This window comes from Pristis pectinata, chromosome 24 (genome assembly GCF_009764475.1).
Source record: "Pristis pectinata isolate sPriPec2 chromosome 24, sPriPec2.1.pri, whole genome shotgun sequence".
Taxonomy (NCBI): Eukaryota; Metazoa; Chordata; class Chondrichthyes; order Rhinopristiformes; family Pristidae; genus Pristis; species Pristis pectinata.
In genome coordinates, this window is record NC_067428.1 from 4950504 (window position 1) to 4970440 (window position 19937).

General features: G+C 39.1%; 1 protein-coding gene across 3 annotated transcripts in view; it reads left to right on the forward strand.

Moving 5' to 3' along the window:
• The window catches only part of LOC127582696 (E3 SUMO-protein ligase PIAS4-like), a 70090-nt gene that overhangs the window by 40187 nt on the left and 9966 nt on the right, over positions 1-19937 (forward strand). For 2 of the 3 annotated variants that reach the window (XM_052038256.1, XM_052038258.1), the window contains 7 exons: positions 5437-5518; positions 6275-6316; positions 12376-12466; positions 15843-15974; positions 16149-16254; positions 16459-16532; positions 18304-18464. In XM_052038256.1, coding sequence (XP_051894216.1) covers positions 5437-5518; positions 6275-6316; positions 12376-12466; positions 15843-15974; positions 16149-16254; positions 16459-16532; positions 18304-18464 — 688 coding nt within the window. Of the gene's footprint in view, positions 1-5436; positions 5519-6274; positions 6317-12375; positions 12467-15842; positions 15975-16148; positions 16255-16458; positions 16533-18303; positions 18465-18623; positions 18697-19937 lie in introns of all 3 variants that reach the window. The other variant, XR_007958155.1, reaches the window with a different exon arrangement.

Below are 19937 nucleotides of genomic sequence, written 5' to 3' on the forward strand. Positions count from 1 at the left end.
TGGAGGAGAGTGTTAGTGGAAGGGGACTGGTTCTGTTTCCGGTTAAGAAAGAAGCAGCGGGTGGTGAGGCTGTCATGATGGGGAATGAAGGTATATAGGCACTGGACGTCTATGGTGAAGATGAAGTTGTGCATGCCAGAGAACTTAAAGCCATGGAAGAGCTGGAGAGTGTGCGATGCATCACTGGCATGTTGGGAAGGGTGTGGACCGGGGGGACAAGATAGTGTCCAGGTACAAGGATACGAGCTCCGTGGAGCAAGAGCATATGTAGACAATAGGTCTGCCGGACAGTCCCTCTTGTGGATTTTGGGGAGGAGCTAGAAGCGGGCAGTCCTTGGTTGCGGGACTATCATGTTTGTAGCTGGGGGGGGGGGGGGGGTGGAATCTCCCAAGGTGATGAGGTCAGTGATGGTGCAGGAGATAATGTCATGGTGAATTAAGGGTTATGGGGAAAAGGCAGGCAGGTGGAGCTGAGTCTACGGCCAGATCAGCCATGATCTTATTGAATGGCGGAGTAGGCTCGACGGGCCAGATGGCCTCCTCCTGCTCCTATTTCTTGTGTACTTATATTTATAAAATATAAAAACATAAGAATATGTATTTAAATATATTTAATTCTTTAAAATATTTTCTAGTGCTTTAAAGAATTAAATATATTTTAAATACATAGAAACTAGATACAAGAGTAGGCCACTCCGACCTTCAAGCCTGCTTCACCATTCAATGAGATTGTGGCTGATCTAATTGTAACCTCAAATCTGCATTCCCATCTACCTGCGGTGACCTTCACTTCCTTGCTTACCAAGTACCTATCTACTTCTGACTTAAAATATGCAAAGACTTTCTTCCTCAAAGAACAAGGGGAACAGAGTTCCAATGACCCTAGATCTTCTGAGGGAAATCATTTCATCTTGTCTCTGACAAATGAGTACCCCGTTATTTTTAAGAGTGATCCTTAGTTCCAGATTCCCTCACAAGAGGAAATGTACTTTCCACATCCACCTTATTAAGACCCCCTCAGAATCTTGTACATTTAAATCAAGAGCCTCTCAAACTCCAGCAAATGTAAGCTGAGCGTGTCTAAATTTATGAGATAATCTGCACATTCCAAGTATTAGTCCAGTGAACCTTCCCTAAACTACTACTGATGCATTAGCATCCTTCATTAAATAAGGAGACCAATACTGTGCACAATAAAGGGGCTCCCCTGGATTATAAATGACCTGACTTGTGGAAATCCGACTTTTGCAAATCCTCCCATACATTTTTAAAGCACTTTCCAAGCTGATGATTAAAAAAAGGTCAAGTTATTCATTAATGACTCAATATTCTATTAGTTAATCATGGGTAGTGTTAGGGTGATTATTCAATGAAATGAAAGAACTATAGCAAGTGTATGTAGAGCGATACGATATAGGCTTCTATAGAAAACGGATGTTTCTGACACGGTGAAGTTGGCTCATGGATGGTTCTCAGGAAGGGAACCCTTGCATAACTCTGGAACTGTCTGTACTCCTGATGTGATCCCATCAGTGTCCCATATATCTGAGGTATAACCTTTTGTTTGATTCCTCTAGCAATAAACCATAACATTCTATTTGGCTTTTCTAATGACTTGCTGTATCTGTATATCAGACTTCTGTGAATCATGCACTAGGGTGCCCAGGTTCCTCTGCATCTTTGAGCTCTGCAATCACATACCATTTAGATAGGATGCTTTTATTTGCCAAAATGGACAATCTCACATTTTTCCACTTCGTTGTCCATTTGCATGATGTTTGTTCCCTTGCTTATCCTATTGCTATCCCTTTGTAGTTGCTTTGTGTCTTCTTCACAACTTGGTCTCCTTTTGCTGTGATACAAATGAAATAGGTGACTTTATCCCAGTCAGTTACGTAAATTGTTAGAAGTTGAGGCCCCAACACACACCCCTGAGGGATGCCATTTGTTATATCTTGCCAACCAGAAAAAGACAGTTTATACCTACTCTATTTACTGTTATCCAGCTAATCTTCCATCTATGCCAATGTTACCTCCTGCATCATGAACTTTCATTATCTACAATAATCGTTGATACAAAACCTTATCAAATACCTTCTGGAAATCTAAGAATAGAACATGTACTGATTCCCCTTTAGTACAGCACATGTTAAGACGATGCCAATAATTTGGTCAAACAACCAGGTTGATTTTCTCTGATTTCCTTAAGAAAGAAAAAGTCAAGAACTAAACCAGGACTAGATTAGACCGGATGCAGATTTAGTTACCGGAAATTGATACTCCTTTCTAGGACTTTGATGTATCCAAAGTTTGAGTGTAGTCAGATTGACAGCTGCAGAGACTGCTCAGGAAGTTTGAAACCTCTGCACTCTCGTCACTGGTCCTAAGTATTTAGGATTGTTGACTTTGCCTTCTCAACAAGAAAGTTCTGCACCACTGACTTACACTGTTACTGTACTTTGGAAATATAACCAATGATATTAAAACTGCGATGGTTGAAAATTACATTTTGAAATGGTATGCTTTTTAAATATTTACCTTCTTTTGAAGCTTGGTGCTACCTCTATTTAAAAAAAAATGCTTTTTTTGAAATTCTTAAAAGAAAGTGTACCCAAAACTCATCTATTAAATATTAGGTTGATTTAAAGAGATGTGATCTTTTCTGCTCGAGGGCTTCAGTAAAAGACATCATCTTTTTGTTTCAAAGAACGTGTGGATAATTCACTTGCTTAGTAAATTTTAAATTGGGTTTTGTGATGTTCTGCTGCTCTTGAAACTTAAAATTTTAACCAGTAGCATAATTTAGCCAAGCAGCTAACAATAATTAGCAAATTGGGTTCCCTAACCTGCCCTGCTGGAATTTCATTGACTGGATCTTTTGTAAGGATGGCATTGGTAGTGTTTCTGATGTAAATATACAGTACTAAATGTGAACAGGGTTTACTTGTGTCTGAGAGTTGAGACATTTGCTGATTTAAAGGAATATTAGCCCTCATTTATAAATGCATCTGGGGTGGTTCCGAAGAGGCAAGCCTGCACATGCATAAATTTTTACAGCATTTGTCTATTTGTGTTGTATAATATAATGTTGCTCTATTTGTAAATCCACTGATCTCAAGAGCCCATTGGAAGTACGTCAGCATGAATAAATTTGGTAGCATCTCTTCTGAATCCCCAAAGTCCTTCATAAGATAAGATATCTTTATTAGTCACACGTATATCGAAACACACAGTGAAATGTATCTTTTGCATAATGTTCTGGGGGCAGCCCGCATGTGTCACCATGTTTCTGTCACCAACATAGCATACCCACAACTTCTTAACCCGTATGTTTTTGGAATGTGGGAGGAAACCGGAGCACCCGGAAGAAACCCACGGGGAGAACGTACAAACTCCTTACAGACAGTGGCCAGAATTGAACCAGGGTCTCTGGCGCTGTAAAGTGTTACGCTAACTGCTACACTACCATGCCTGTCAAGTGACAAGTCAAGAGGATGATGGACTGTAAGAATGGTTGAATACACTTACACTTCCAGTGATCCACAGGCCAATGGCACTACAGAACAACACATTAATTCCTTTGGTAACATTTTTTGGCATTGTGTCACACATGAATTTATTTCTAATTGAGTCCAAAATTATTTTTACTTCAATTTATTTGTACGTTTAAGCAAGATGCCTAAATTAATGTGTTCACAAATGTGGTTGATTTCAACAATGAAGTACTTTGAAACAGCTTTAATTGTAATTGTAGTAACTGTAGATGGCATATTTTAAAAATATTATTTTAATTCCTTGTACAACTTGTAGGATGTCTGAAATAGCGTGAGCATCTTCATAAAGCTAAACTTCTAAGATGACTATCATGGTGCATCTAGGTCACCTTTATTGTGGTGATGGGATTGTGTGTCCCTTGGCTTCTGTAGGGTTTTTGAGTTGTCATGAAACCCAAATACTTCAAGTTCAATGTTCTCCGTGTTAAAACACACAGCAGATCAGATATAGTCATCGAATACTACAGCACAGAAACAGGCCCTTCAGCTCATCTAGTCCATGCCGACCCGATCTGCCTAGTCCCATTTACCTGCACCCGGACCATATCCCTCCAAACCCCTCCCTGTCTTTTGGAAAGAGAAATAGTTAATCCTTCAGAGCAATACCACCACTTGTGTAATGTTAAGTTAAAATACTTAAGGTATATTTTTGCCATAGACCTAAAGGATTTTGAAATCTTGGCAGCAAGTTCTACTCTTTGGAAATATCATTGCATCATTTAAAGTTATTGCATTATTTTAGTTACACTATTGACTTTGTCAAATTTTCCATTAGGTACCAGTAGGTGGATGTAGTTTTCAACCTCTCAGTCTTAAAAGAAAATGTGAGGAGGATTTTGTTGCAAATTTAAATTTCTAAGTCAGACTGGTGGATTCATGACAAATTGCTGTGAATTCTTCATGACAGTCCAACTGCTGGTTAGCTCCTGGAACATCCCGATCAGGCTGGAAATGGACTTTAAAGGTGTAATTTTGGGTTGCTGATTAAAAACAAGGATGTAGTTGTGGCATCTTTTCTTTTGTTTGTTGGTCTTTGGATCTCCCTTCCTCAAAGGGCAGTGGAAGCAGCCTCAAACATTTTATAAGGCAGACTTGGATAGATTCACAATAAGCCATGATCTTATTGAATTGAGGAGCAGAATGTCAACTCCTCCTCCTAATTTGTATGCATATATTTAGTTTATTTTTAATATACATAAAGTCCTTTACAGTAATTTCATCTCTTGCTCCTGTACTACTGACATGCCACATTCTTAAAGTAGTCACATATTTGTGGCATCTAATAGATCCAATAGTTAGTAATGTGACTGGGTTTGGAGTATGTGTGGAAAGGAGAACATGGAATAGTAAAAACGCTGACATCAGTGGTTGTCTTTGCGTACGCTGTATTATTATTATCCCCTGCATTTTATCACAGAAAGAAAAGCTGGTGCATTCACTTCACTTTCACAATAACCAAAGATACTCTTTTTTTCTTTTTGCCAACAAGGACCCAGAAAACCCTGAACAATTAAATTTAAAAATAATTCAAGCTCAGTAAATTATTTGATTGGTTTTTATTTTCCTTTTGTAGTTCTTCCATATCAAGTTCTGTTTCATAGTCATTGTTCAAGGAGATTATTATCAAAGACATAAGTAGTTATCCACTGTAATTGTTTGATGGTTTCAGTAAATCATTTGTAATAGACTTTTACAATAGTAATATGGAATTCCTACTATTTCTTGGGAAATTGGCACCTTGATACATTTGAGAACTGGAATTCACTCTAAGAATGTATATATAAAAGAAGGATATATAATTACATCCAGGAATGCTCAATTTCTTTTTAGCTTTGATTGCAGTGTGAAATAATTTTAATTATTGTCATTTTTTTTTCTTAAGTCCCAACCAGCAGTGAGAGGATTCAGGAAAATCAGTTCAGTTTTACATTAACAGAGAAGCAGAGAGAGCAGATTGTTGCTGGGTAAGTAGGAATGTTTCTAGATTTGAATATTTTTCAAATTGGCTTTTGTTACTAAGTACAGGTAGATTTTCAGACAATTAAATCTCCCTCTCCCTCTTTTTTTTTGTTTTCTTCCGCATCATTTCTTTACTTCTCTGTCTCTGACTCTCCAGTCATTGAGGCCTACCTTGCTTGTCCTCCATTAATAAGGAATATGAAAATCAGATTATGGTGGCTCTTACTAAGTAAGGAATAATCATTAAGCTAATAGTTATAAATGGCTCACTACTCATTATTAAGATTCTTAGGCAGTGTGTATTATCTGCCTAAACTTTGGATGTATTTTTCTTTATTAGCAAATCTGAATTTTGCAAAGAAATAACTTCATTTGTTCTGGAGTGTACTTTAACCAGCAATTTCTGTTACATCTAGTGGAAAATTGTGAACTGGGAGTCTGCAGCTGTTGCCAAGATATTTTAAAAATATAATGTTGCTTTGCCTTTATCTGGACTGGTTTAAAGCAGCAGTGTTCAAGGTCATAATCTCTAACTTATTGCAGACATGAGAAATCTGTGACAGTCACTTCTGATTATCACAGGTTGAACGAAATATGCCCATGAATGATCCGAGTTTGGTGACCTAGACTGTCCATTTTGTATTCTGTTTGCTTCTTTGAGATGAACCGTGCATACAGTAATAAATGGGTATTTTTGTGCACACGTCTGCATTTTTTTAACTTTTTATTGCAAAATATTGAAAATATTTTTTTTTCTCCAGATGCTGTAAAAATGGTGTGCAGTCAGTTCAAGTTCAGTTAAGGTAAGTGGTACACAATTTACAGAAGAACATAGCTTGGAGTCAGAATCAGGTTTATTATCACTGACTTGTATGTCATGAAATTTGTTGTTTTGCATCAGCAGTACAGTGCAAAGACATAAAATTACTATAAATTACAAAATAAATAGTGCAAAAAAAGGAATAATGAGGTAGTGTTCGTGGACCGTTCAGAAACCTAATAGTGGAGGGGAAGAAGCTGTTCCTAAATTGCTGACTGTGGGTCTTCAGACTCCTGTACCTCCTCCCCAATGGAGGTAACAAGAAGAGGCCATGTCCCAGATGGTGAGAGTCCTTAGTGATGGATTCTGCCTTCTTGAGGCACTCCCTCTTGAAGATGTCCTCGATGGTGGGAAGGGTTGTGCCCCTGATGGAGCTGGCTGAGCCTACGACCCTTTGCAGCCTCTTGCAATCCTGTGCTTTGGAGCATTCATACCAAGCTTTGATGCATCCAGTCAGAATGATCTCCACCATACATCTATCAAAATTTGCAAGAGTCTTTGGTGACATACCAAATCTCCTCAAACTCCTATTGAAGAAGAGCCGCTGGCATGCTTTCTTTGTGATTGCATCAATGTGTTGGGCCCAGGATAGATCTCAGAGATATTGAGAGCCAGGAACTTGAAGCTGCTCACCCTTTCCACCGCTGACCGCTCAATGAGGACTGGTGTGTGTTCTCCCAACTTCCCCTTCCTGAAGTCCACAATCAATTCCTTGGTCTTGCTGACATCAAGTGCGGGATTGTTGTTGGCGACACCACTCAATTAGCCGATCTATCTCACTCCTGTACGCTCCCTCGCTGCCATCTGAGATTCTACCAACAACAGCAGTGTCATCAGTGAATTTATTTATAGATGGGTTTGAGCTGTGCTTGGCCACACAGTCATGCATGCAGACAGTAGAGCAGCGTGCTAAGCACGCATCCTTGAGGTGCGCCCGTGTTGATTGTCAGCGAGGAGGAGATGTCGTTACCGACCGCACTGACTGTGGTCTCCTGATAAGGAAGTAGAGGATCCAGTTGCAGAGGGAGGTACAGAGGCCCAGGTTTTGAAGCTTGCTGATTAATACTGAGGGGATGATGGTGGAATTGCAAAGATATATGAAATATTTCAAAGATAATCATAGGCACAGGAGCTATTGATGTTCTTGCGTTATAGATGTGCATGGCATCTTAATGATCTAATGGTATCTCAACAATTGGAATGATGGTGGATTTTTGGCATGTATTTTAATTTATTGAATGTGATTTTTATATGCAAAGTATCTATCTAAAAGCTTTTGAATCTTAGATTAGCTTTGGATTTTGGTATTAGAGAAGGAATTGCCACAATTGCTCAGTGGATCAAACAGCATCTGTGGAAACATTTGACATTTCAGGTTGTTGACCTTTCATCAGAACTCTTCTAATGATAAGTCATTGACCCGAAACATTAAATCTGTTTCTCCTTCCATCGATGCTGCCTGTTTCTGAGCATTTCCAGCACTTCTCTGTTTAAATGCAATATTTCCAGCATTTGCAACATTTTGTAAGTACACTTTGATGTAAGAATAAAGAGGTTTGATTATAAGGATCTGGTCATGTTCTCCACGATGATTGAGAGATGAAATTATGCTATTTTTCAGGTTCTAGAAACCAATGTAAAGCATGTTGAGCTATATATCCCATTGTCCAGAGAATTGAGGGATTTTTGAATGGGGAGAATTCAAAATTAATCTGCAGAAATATTTCAGTGAGTAGTCAATCTGTGGAGCACAATTCCAAGGGCAACAGTAGAAACAATAATTCATTTAAATGCATATGAGAAATTTCTCTTGGAAAATTTTGGTTTGAATAAATGGAGAAGTAAAACATGGTGGGCAGAGCGGAAGACTTCTGCTCCAGGTTCCACTGCATCAGAGGGATTTCTTTCCCTCCTGTCTCTGCAAACCAATTGATACAGATTCATTACTATGACTAAGCAACAACATTACATTATAGGACTTACAGGCTTGTAACAGGCAATTCCTCTTGGTCTGATGATGCGCTGCCATTTTTTTGGGATAATGTAAATTTGGTCTCAGATCTGTGCTGTAATTTCATGGCTGGGTCAGCAGTCCATCTCCAATAGCACTAAGAAGGAAGTGGGATCAACTCAAAGGATTTCAAATCATGTATAATGTAATTATATTTCGATTATTATGCTGAGTATTTTAAGTAGTTCCTTAAACAACTTTGAATTTGACTTTAAACTGAAATCAAATTTAAGTTCCTAGCGGGCATCTATAAGCATTAAACAATGGTTGAAGAATGAATCCTGTTGGTCATGTGTGGTTTCAGACCAATTCCTGCAGAACGATGATAGGTTGTAATCTAACTGGAGTGAAGTTCTGTGGAACAAAATGCTGTGGACTCCTACTCTGCAAAGTTAAATAAGAGGTAAATTCTCAATTTGTCAATCCTAAAAAATGAAAAAACGGTACTGATTCATCAGTATTCTTCCTCTTACCTCTAGAATTGTCAGAAGAGCTTACCCTAGCCATGAAAATGTGTATTTTTAAAAAGCAAAACGTCTCAAAATCTGTGTTTTCATCAGTGTTGGTACTTTTAATGTTAAATTGGCTGTTATTTCAAATGTGCCCCAGTTGCAGGTCAACAAGATGTAAAGCAGTACATGGCGTGTAGTTTTCTCGCAATTAAAATGCCACCTGCTGGATCCTGCTGCAATCTCTGGATCCTTCAGATGGTTCCACTGATCTGCATTTTAAAAATTCACTTTTATGGTAAAGCAAAATTTGTTGCATATGTGATGCAGAATTTACGTACATGCAGCCTTTAATTATCCCACCTCCAAAGTTAAAACATCAAGTTGTAATTGTAGAGATTCCACTTTGAAGGCATTTGTGAGACAAAATCCTTTCACCACCTAAGTGAAATCTGAACTTGGGGTGAGGAGTCTGGTTTAAAATCCACACCCAGTAAATCAATTCCAGCATCTACCTTTATTACTTTACACATCACTGTGCAGGTTGTTATTTTTAGGCAGACCCTTGTTGTAGAGGCTGACTTGCATCCTCTGGTTTTGTGGGTTCTGAGGTAACCAATAAGGCCAAGGTAAGATCTACAGATTCTTCCATGGGTGGCAGGGAAGTCTGTGAGACGGTGTGCTGCTTCTGCCAATTACACATCCGTTTGCTCCCAATGCATGGCTCAAGATTTTCAAGCCTGAATGTGTCTTTCCACTTTGAGTAATCGTGGGCCAGGGATTCCCAAGAGTCCGTGGGAATAATGCATTTTATTTCAAGGAGGCTTTGAGTACATCCTTGAATCTTTTCCTTTGTCCATCTGATAACCTCTTCTCAGCACAGAATGGTGTCTCTGTTTCAGGAATCTGGTATTGGGCATGTAATTGACATGAACTGCCCAATGAAGCTGACTGTTCTGGACATCTTGGCTCGAGAGAACAGTGTTGATTTGCTCATCTATGTAGTGAATTTGGATTATTTTGCAATGACAGTATTTACTGGTAATATTCCAGTGCTTTGAAGTGCCTGGTGTAAGTACCTTGAGGTCTCTGAAGCACACTGGCAGGGGGAGGTTGGCAGGGATTCTGTGGCGCAGCATACCATAAGTTTTGTGCCAGGTCTAAGGTGTTGATCTTCAGTTGAGGAGGACCCTGGTGATGATCTTCTCTATGGCAGACAGCAGGAAGATTACTCTACATTTGCCACAGTCAGACTAATTTCTTTTAAGATGGGCATAAGTATGGCATCTCTGAGATCCCTGGTAAATCCTCTTCCCAGATGTGGACAATGAGATTGTACTCGTGACTGAAGCCAGTCACAAATGTTACTCCTGAGGCCTTGTTTTTTTTTAGTTGGGGTATGGACTTCTTGTTGCAGCAAGGTTGGACAGAATAGTTTGCTGTGGGATGGCATCAAGGATGCTCATGTCAAAGGCAAAGTTATACATGAGATCTTCAAAGTGTTCCTTTTGGCAGGCATTGACTGCCTCTCTGTCCATGATAAGCTTGTCTCTATTTTTAGCTCTAGGCCTTGGATGTTTGGCCCGTGGATGGTCTGGATAGTGCTGAAGAACCCACACACATCATGGCTATCAGCAAGTTGCTGAGCCTCCTGCACTTTCTCAATCCACCACCTGTTCTACATCAGATTTTCTGCTGGACCTTTGCCTACAGGTCTGTTTCTTTCACCTTGAGGTACAGTGGAGCTTCTAATCCAGGAAAGCTCTACATTTACTGATAATTAACTCTTTGATCATTTGGTCACTCTCATCAAACTAGTATTGGTTGTTCTTGCTAAGGAGTCAAATGTGTCATCACAGGCTGATTATGGTGGACTTGCAGGCAGCCCACAAGTTGTGGACACACTGTGGCTCCCTTAAGCTGGGAGATGATGGGTCACCCATGAGGTGCTGCCTAATATGAGCTACCTTTTTATGTCTGTCCTTAAGGGCTTCAACATTGATCTTCTGGCAGCAACTCTGCTGGTATCCATGATATTTTGAGCCAAGTTGACAGAGATAATCACGTGGGTTAGGCGGTGGACAGTCCAGTAGTTTTCAGTGTGTGCCATGGCAAGGGCGATGAGGTCATCTTTACCACCCCTTTCTCAAATAATGATGTAGTCTAGCAGCTGCCAGTTCCTGCACTAAAGGTGCTGCCATTATGTCTTGTGCTTATCCTTCTGATGGAACAGGATATTTGTTATAACCTCTCTGGGTTTTCCCACAAATGTGTTGGAGGCAAGGTAAATGAAAATTTCAAATAAAAGCTACAGATGCTGGAAATCTAAAATAATACCAGAAAGAGACCAGGTAAGTCAGTGGTGACAAGTCCTGAGTGGTGACAAATGCATTACCTGTTGAAAAGCAGACAGCTCAGCTCACAGTGGATGCATTCTTTGGGCATTCCTACCAGTGTGTGAAGAACAAGTGAAAGAAACTAATTATAATCACTTCTTCATGAACGGTTGCACTGTTTTATTATAATGGAGTTTAATCAATAGTGTAATACAGCAAGTATAACAGAAAAATAAAAAAAATCTGCAGATGCTGGAAATTTGAAATGAAAACAAAAATGCTGGAAATACTCGGCAGGTAGCACCTGTAGCAAGAAAGAAAGTTAACATCTCAGGTCAATGGAAGGTCATCTGTTTCTCTCTCCAGAGATATTGCCTAACCCATTGAATATTTCCAGCATTTTCTGTTTTCGGGTACTATAGAAAGTGTACACATTTTCTAATGTAGCAATATATGCGTTACCCATTTTAGGGGTGGTTCAATTTCGTTTATGTAATAAAGGTAATGAACAGCTAAAGCTTGTAGTGTTTGTGCTGTGCAGAACAGATTTTTAGAATTTCTTTGTGCTCATAAGTACTAATATTTGGGAACCTTGTATTCCAAAAAAGATTTGGAATGACTATATTGTAAGTCTTGATTTAAATGTACTGATCCTGCACGGAAGTGATTGAGACTAGTAGCAACTAAAGGCAGTCTGTTTGCAGTATGTGAAGCCAGTGTTAAATTAAATCCTGGTTGTTTATTGTAGATAAGAATTAAGATAACTTTTTAAATGTCAAGTGCTTAGTTGAGCATTACACCAAAAAAGCTACATGGGATAATGGTCAGACTTCCACATTTTTCTACACTAGCTATTTTTGTCTCCTTTTTCTCCTTTGCCCACACCTTGTAAATGGATATATGCTGCAATCAGAAATTCAATGTACTACAAAAAAAGGGAAAATATTTTGATTTTTCTCAGTAAGCAGTAGTAAAGCATGGATTTGTTGAGAAAAATTGTGTTCTAATAGGTAAATTCCTCTTGTTGATTGCTGGAGACAACTGGTAACACAATAACATAATTAGAATCCTAGCAAAGATGGAACTAATATTGGAACAGCACCACTTGTCATCTGACAATGGCATTGAAAACGGCTAGATTGTATAGTTAATACTCTTGGGGGGAAAAAAGGCATGACAGTAGAAGCAGTTGTAAGATTTTTTTTCCTCAATTAACCCAGAATATATATGTTACTTCATTTTTAAGGATTTGTCACACAGATACAGAATTTATTCAGGAAGACCAGTATCCTCCCTACCTGTCAGTAAAAGTAAACTCAAGAGTGTGTCCTTTCACGGTAAGCTATTGTCATCTTCTTGTGTGGGAGAAAAGAAAATTTCACAACCGGTAGTAGAATTTTAACAAAGTAGTAACTCTTTATTTTGTAAGTCTATTTACTTTTTAAAAAAAAAATTGGTAAAAGTAATAGAATAAAAGCAATCTGTTAGTAACAGTGGAATGAAACCTAGCAGATTTTGAAATAAAGCCATGGCCAGTTTATAACTGTAGCTTATGCTGCTATCTTGCATTTACCTGTTTAAGTTCATATTTGTTCTGCAATTCTCCCGGTTCCAGCTAGCCTTTTTATTTGTTTTTATTTTTAAGTTAGTAATGAACATGCACACCCAATGGCAATTTTCTGACCAGGCAACTGAAAAGGTATTTTCTTACATTCCCAAGATGTGGATGTGTTGGGAAGGCCAGCAGCTAAAGCCCATCTTTAATTGTCCTTGGAAAAGGTAGAGGTTCGCTATGATCTTTGTGGTGAAGGTGCTCCCATAATGTTGTTAGGCTTTCCAGAATTTTGAACCTGTAAGGATGTAGGGATGGGAATTATATTTCTAAATCAGAATAATATGGGACTCTGATTCTGAGGAGAAGTTGCCAGTAGTGGTATTCCTATATGCCTACTACCTTTGTTCTTCTGCACAATGAAGGTTGTGCACTTGGAAAATGTAGTGAAGAATCTTTGTCATGCTGTTGTAGGGGATTTTCCAGGTGGTACGTACTGCAACCACAGTGCACAAGTGGTCAGTTAGGATGCTTAGTCCTGGATACTGTAATGCCTTTGACTTTTGTTACAGGCGAGTGAAAAATACTCCATATTCCTGACGTGGCTTGTGAAATATCTTTGGGGAGCTGGGAGATAAGTTGCCCAGCTTCTGACTTGTGCTTATAGCTACACTGTTTATGTGGCTGATCCTGTAAGGTTTCTGGTTATAGGTTATTCACCTCACTGTCAAGGTGTTGACTGTGGGAGATGTTACTAAATGTCATGGAGAAGTGATAGCCTGCTACTCTTGCATTAGTAAATGCATTTATCAGCCCATGTTTGTTGTTCACGTCTTGCTGCATGCTGGACTGCTTAATTAGAGGAAGTTGTAAGCAGAGCTAAACATTTCACAATTGTCTGTGAACATCACCAACTCCCCTCAGCTCATCTGATGTTGCCTTAATGATGGAGAGATTAATGATGTGGCTGGAGGCATCGGTGCCCTGACCTGACAAACTCTCTTGCATTGATGCCCTGAAACCTAGATGATTGAGCTTCAACAGTTATGAACACTGTATTTTGTGCTTGGTCTGACCAACAAACACAAACGACAAGGATGGACAAAGGTGGTCTTAGAGAGATCTACATCCTAGATGTGAACAGGCTTAAAATTGATGATACTATTAAGTGGCATTTCACTGATTGGAAAGGCTTTGAGTTCTGCTTCAGCTTCTAATACGCAGTTTTCCATAGAATTTCTAGAAAGGTATTCCTATAATTTTTAGCTTTGTGATTCTAAAATCTTACAGTAAAGGATTTGCAATTTTTATGTCAGCAACAAAAGTGGTGGATTTACTTATTGTCTCCAGTGAGAGTCAGTTGCTAAACTCTCGTGCTATTCATCAGTGTCGTAGGAATTTTAAATTAGCTATGACATCATTCTGAAGTAATGATACATTTGGCTGAATTTTGATAATTAAACAAGTTTCCAGTTAAGTTCCAAGTGAGAGCATTGTTTGTGATTTTTAAACCGACACTAGATTACACAATAACATTGAAGGTGCATAAGTAATGCTTTTTACCCTCCCTTATGTCAGAATGAATAGAAAATGATTTAGAAAAAATATCCAGAGTTGACCAATGATTTATTTTTATCAGTGTGGATTCTTATCTGGTATGCACATGGATGAATCCTGATATTTCAAAACAAAATTGTGCCTGTGGGCTTTTACCTAATATTTATAAATCACAGCTCATTGTTAAGGCTAATTGAGATGAGGGATGACATTTCTGCTAAAATGTCATTAACAGCTATTGTAGACTGGTAGACAATAAGACCAGTATAAATCATATGAAGAGGTGCAGGTGGGATGTTCGAAGAAACAGAATTGGAAATGGCATTTAGTAAATTCCATGGGTAATTTGCATGGTATTTCACCATTTTAGGCACTTTTGAAAGGGCTCAGGCTGTGTTACAGAAAAACAACCCAAGTGAATATCTAAACAGTCAAAACTTGTAGGCTCATGAATGAAAATTGCTGAGTAGGTGAGACTTCAAGAGAAGACCTAAACAGTGAAACTACATCCGAGCAGGCATCAATGGCTGCAGAAGAGATAAATAGGAAAGACAAAGAAGTTGAAGAAAATTAACTTGCATGAGCATGTCATTCAGGCACGAATTTTCAATTAGTGGGTGGAATGTTTAATTTTTTTTCTAGCTCAATGATTCTTCATTGCTGTAGCAGGTTATTCTACACACAATAAAATAAAGGCACGTTAACTACAGTGTTTTTCTCTGGTACTACCAACTGAGCTAATAGTCATGGTTAAGTTATCAGAAAGTTTAAATTTCCCATCGTGACTTTCAGTGGTTTATTGTGGAGTTAACCAACTAACTGCTGTTTGTGGTGGAAGGGGGATAATCTCTAATTACAGGAAATGTGGTATAGGAGACAAAGCCTTTATTGACTCTTGGCTACTGTTGATTTAAAATCTATATTTGACAACAGAATCGAACTTATTGAGTTTGCATATAGATGCTGTTCAATGTCCTATTGTTACTAATTATGAAGACGAGAAAAGGAAAACTTTTTTTCCTCTGGTGATAAATAAGGTTTACTTTGATACAACAAAGAAGAATCATCACTCTGGTGCCAGAATCCCACTTGCAAGTGATTATGATATTCCGTTTGTCTAGTGAGCATCCAGAAAAGGGAAGCCATTGCAGTCAGACAAAAGTGTGACCTTTGGTCTAAAATTGACACAGACTCATGAGCTCTTTTTGAAGAGCAAACAATGTTCCACTAAGTTATTCACTTTATTATGTTGTTCCTCTCCTGTTTCATTGCTGTCCAGATCTCTCTGATCATTCGTGACCTCGACTTAGGAAGGTTCTCTTTTTGTGGAGGATTGCCTCTACTGTTGAACCAGAAATGAGGACAGTCCATTTTTTTTAGATTTTCACTTCTTCCTCACCTTCCTCCTTGGGAACAAACTTTGAAGGCAATGTCTCAACAACCTGGGAGGGAAAAAGTGTTATGACTGACCCTTTTGGCTTAAGGTTTAGATCTTTTGAAGGCTAGAAGTAGCTTGAATGTCAATTGCTTTAATTGATAATGTTGGTTGGCTTTGAATTTTATTGCCAGATTTTATTTTAATCCTCCTGTATTTTTCATTTAAGAGTTACTTTTCATCAAATAAGCCTGGAGTAGAACCAAAAAGACCTTGTCGACCCATTGATGTTACACCTCTTCTCAATCTGACATCTCGTGGAGCTAACTACTTAAATGTATTTTGGGGCCATTTTGCTAAGGTATGATTACACACAATGTGACCATTTAGAATCAATGCTTTGGTGACAGTACTGCCCGCTTCTAGTATTGTAAGTGATACTTTGTCTTATGTAGGTATAAAATCAGGATTTGCTTTGCAGCAGATTTGTATCTGTTCAGAGAATATAACTGTCCTCTTTGGTTATTTCTTTTAGCGATATTCTGTGGTATTATACCTGGTAAGGCAGCACAGAGTTTCAGAATTACTGCACAAACTTCAAGCAAATGAAACCAGAGCCTCTGAAATTTCCAGGGAATTAAGTAAGTATTTAGTCCCAATATATTAGGTTTGCGCAATAGTTGAATTAAGTTGTATTGGACTTTGATCTTACTAAAAAAGGCTCATTATACTAGGAGCACTGCTGCAATAAACTACCAGCTTCTTGGTTTAAGCAAGGATAATTACAGTTTTGTTCTTGTTAAACGGTTTTGGTAAAATAAATTATCCTTTTTTCTTCACTAAAGTTCGCAAAAAGCTTCGACTGGAACCTGATAATGATGTTACCACAACTGGTCTTCGTGTCTCTCTCATGTGTAGCGTAAGTATTTGTTCCTGTGACAGCATCTCTGAAAAATTTTCTAGTAAAAGCGAAATACTTCCTCTAATACTAAAAACAGTATTTGTAACAGTTATGTGTGACTTGGATTGGGAGCAATCCTTTTTCATTTTGCACTCCTTTGTAAAGATAGAATTCAGCGTAATCAAGAATATACTTTTCTTTGGAAATCATTGAAAGGATGGGGGGAGCCAAGTTCTTTGAATATTTTTAAGGCAGAGGGAGTGAGGCCCTTGAAAAGCAAGGGGTGAGAGGTTACCATGGCTTAGTTAATAAACCAGGGTGCAATGAAATTTCTTGTTGGCATGAATTTCACAGAGTAAACAGTGTACTTGACATTAATAAGTACAATGACAAACGCAAAACAACAGAATGGTGCAAAGATAGTAGTGCAGATCTGAAGTAGTGCAAAAAGAAATGCTAAAGTGATAACAGAATAACCGAGAGAGGTAGAGTTAAGAGTCCAAGAACATGACAGCACCACTAGGAAGGGGATGTGAAAGAGGCAATTGGTTCAGAAGTCTGATTGCAGTGGGGAAGAAGTTGTTCTTAAGTCTGGATATCCTGGCTTTCAAGCTCCTGTATCTTCTCCCAGAAGGTAGAAGAGAGAAAAGGGAATGATCAGGGTGGCAGATGTCCTTGACTATACTATTAGCCTTCCTGAAGCAATGCACCTTGTAGGTGGACTGGATGGAAGGAAGTGACAAGCCTGTGATGGAGTGGGCTCAACTCTTGGCAGGTTCCAACAGTCCAAAGCAGAGCAGTTGTTGTGCCAGGCTGAGATGCAACCTGTCAGGAGACTTTCTATTGCGCATCTGTAAAAATTCAGGAGTATCCTTGTGGACAAGCTGAATCTTCTCAGACGCCTCAGAAAACAAATATGCTGATCCACTTTCTTGATCACAGCATCAATGTGAAGGGATCAGGTGAGGTTGCTGGTGATATGGATGGCAAGGAACTTGAAGCTGTCAGCCATCTCTGCAGCAACTCATTTGATAAGGGCAGGGTTCACACTGTTCATCAACCCACCCAACCCCACTTCCTTGGGTCAACAACCAACTCTTTCGTCTTGTTGACATTAAAGGCAAGGTTGTTGTTCTGACACCGTGGCACAAAGTTCACAATCTCTTTCCTGTACACTGTCTCATTGCTTTTGTTGATCCAGTCAATAGCGGTAGTATCATCGGCAAACTTAAAGATCAAGTTTGCACTGTATCTGGGCACACAGTCATGGATATACAGGGAGTAGAGCAGGGGACTGAGCACACAACCCAGTGTTGAAGGTCAGGGTAGACGAAACGTTATGACCAAGGTTAGAGTGCATACAGCATTATGACCTGAAGGATCTGGTAGACTGGAATGATCAGTTCACCCAAAATCTTATTAAATGACGGAGCAGGTTAAAGGGACCAAGAGGCCGCTACCTGCTCTGAATTTGTGTGTGTTTGCTGACCGAAAATCAGCATTTACCCTAACTATGCCCCTCAATTTTGTGTACCTTCATCAGGTCTCCCCTCGGCCTCCTCCACTCCAAGGAAAAGAAATCCAGCCCATCCGATCTATGCTCATAACTGCAACGTTTTCTGCCAGTGCATAGATAGATGTTCTAGGAATGGGGCAGTGCTAGACCTAATCCCAGGAAATGAAGCCAGGCAAGGGGATGAAGGAGTTCAAAAATGTTTTTATTGAACCTTACTAGTGTTAATAAAAGGGAACCCATTTCTAATCTTTTTCTAATTTTGTTGCTTAACAGCTTGGCAAGATGCGCCTTTCAGTGCCCTGCCGTGGGATTACCTGCACACATTTACAGTGTTTTGATGCAGCTCTTTATATTCAGATGAATGAAAAAAAGCCTACATGGATGTGTCCTGTGTGTGACAAGCCAGCCCCTTATGAACTGTTGTTTGTAGATCAGTGAGTATTGTTATTGATGTGCCTCTGGTTTCACACTGGCTGTTTGATTGGGCTTTCTGATGAAATGGATAAACCAAGTTTTCCCTCCACCTCCCCCCCCCCCCTGCAAAAAAAGAATATGTTAACGCTTCTATGTGCATCTTCTCATTGTCCAAACAGACTGTACCTCTTGCGTGACCAGCTTCAGGTCGGGAGGCAGTTGGACAAAGCATCTCTAACCCATCAGCACCAGGTGGGACTTTTGTGGCTTTACTTTCCACAGGCACTGATTTAGTGGGGGCTGTCAGAAAGAGCAGATCAATGGAAGGCTGCGAAGCAGTAGTTCAGCTGGGTTACAGTTTTGACTCAGTTGAAGTGAAGCTTCTGTGTGTGGTCATCCGTTTATCGTGAGCTATTTCACTGCAGCCTCACTGATTACCCCACAGAGAAATACTAGAAAAAGAGAAAGGGGAGAAATTCATTATTAGTAGAAAATTGGACAAGATCCTTTATGGATATGTCATTTCTCTTTCTCTCACTGATTCATTCCACCAAGGTATTTAGTTCGCTGTATTCCTGACATTTTTAACTCTCCATTGGTTGAGCTTATGGAGCATTCCTGTGAGCTTCGCTTACCTACTTATGGTTCATAGGATATAGGGAATAATGAAAAGTGTATACACTAATCTATTGTGTATACATTGTTTACGTTTCCTTCCATTTATGATTCATTCATCTGTAGGGCTAGTCTTTTTACTATGGTTTTTTTTGTCAGTACACCTTCCAAAAAACTAGAAAACCACATCCACTTGTTCCCCTTTATCTGTTCTACTAGTCACATTCTCAAAACTACAGCAGATTAGTCAAACATGGTTTTCCTTTCATAAATCCTCATTGGTTCTGTTCTATTATTCTTTCCTAGCAATTCTATTATTATATCACTGATTTGTTTGCCATTGTGCCACCATTTGTGGTGGGTCTGCTCTGGCATTGGTACAGGTCATATCAGGAATGGTGATTGAAGAGTTTGAAAAGTGCAATTTTGCTTAAGTATGTCAGGCATATGCTTGACTAACCTGAGGGACAGCTCTTTCACTTTTGATACAAAGGTTCCAGGTGACGGTAAGGAGGTCTTTGCATGGTTGAATAGGCTGGATCTACAACTGACGTGTACAGTGGCTAAGTTGAATCTGGTCAACCACTCGTGTTATTCTTGCTGCTCTTTGTAGAGGTTTGATATAGATGAATGAATACATTTTGGAGGGCACTTAAGAATCAACTGTACTGTGATGGGTCTGGAGTTGCTCATTGGCTGGGCCAAATAATGATGGCAATTTCTTTCCTTGAAGCACATTAGTGAACTTGACAGCTTTTTACAACATTTTGGTAATTTTATGTTCATGATTACTGATATGAATATTTTTACTTCTGTTTTACCTAATTGTGTATTGGTTGAATGGGGGAAGACCTTCATCTGTCGAGTCTGTCCCACAT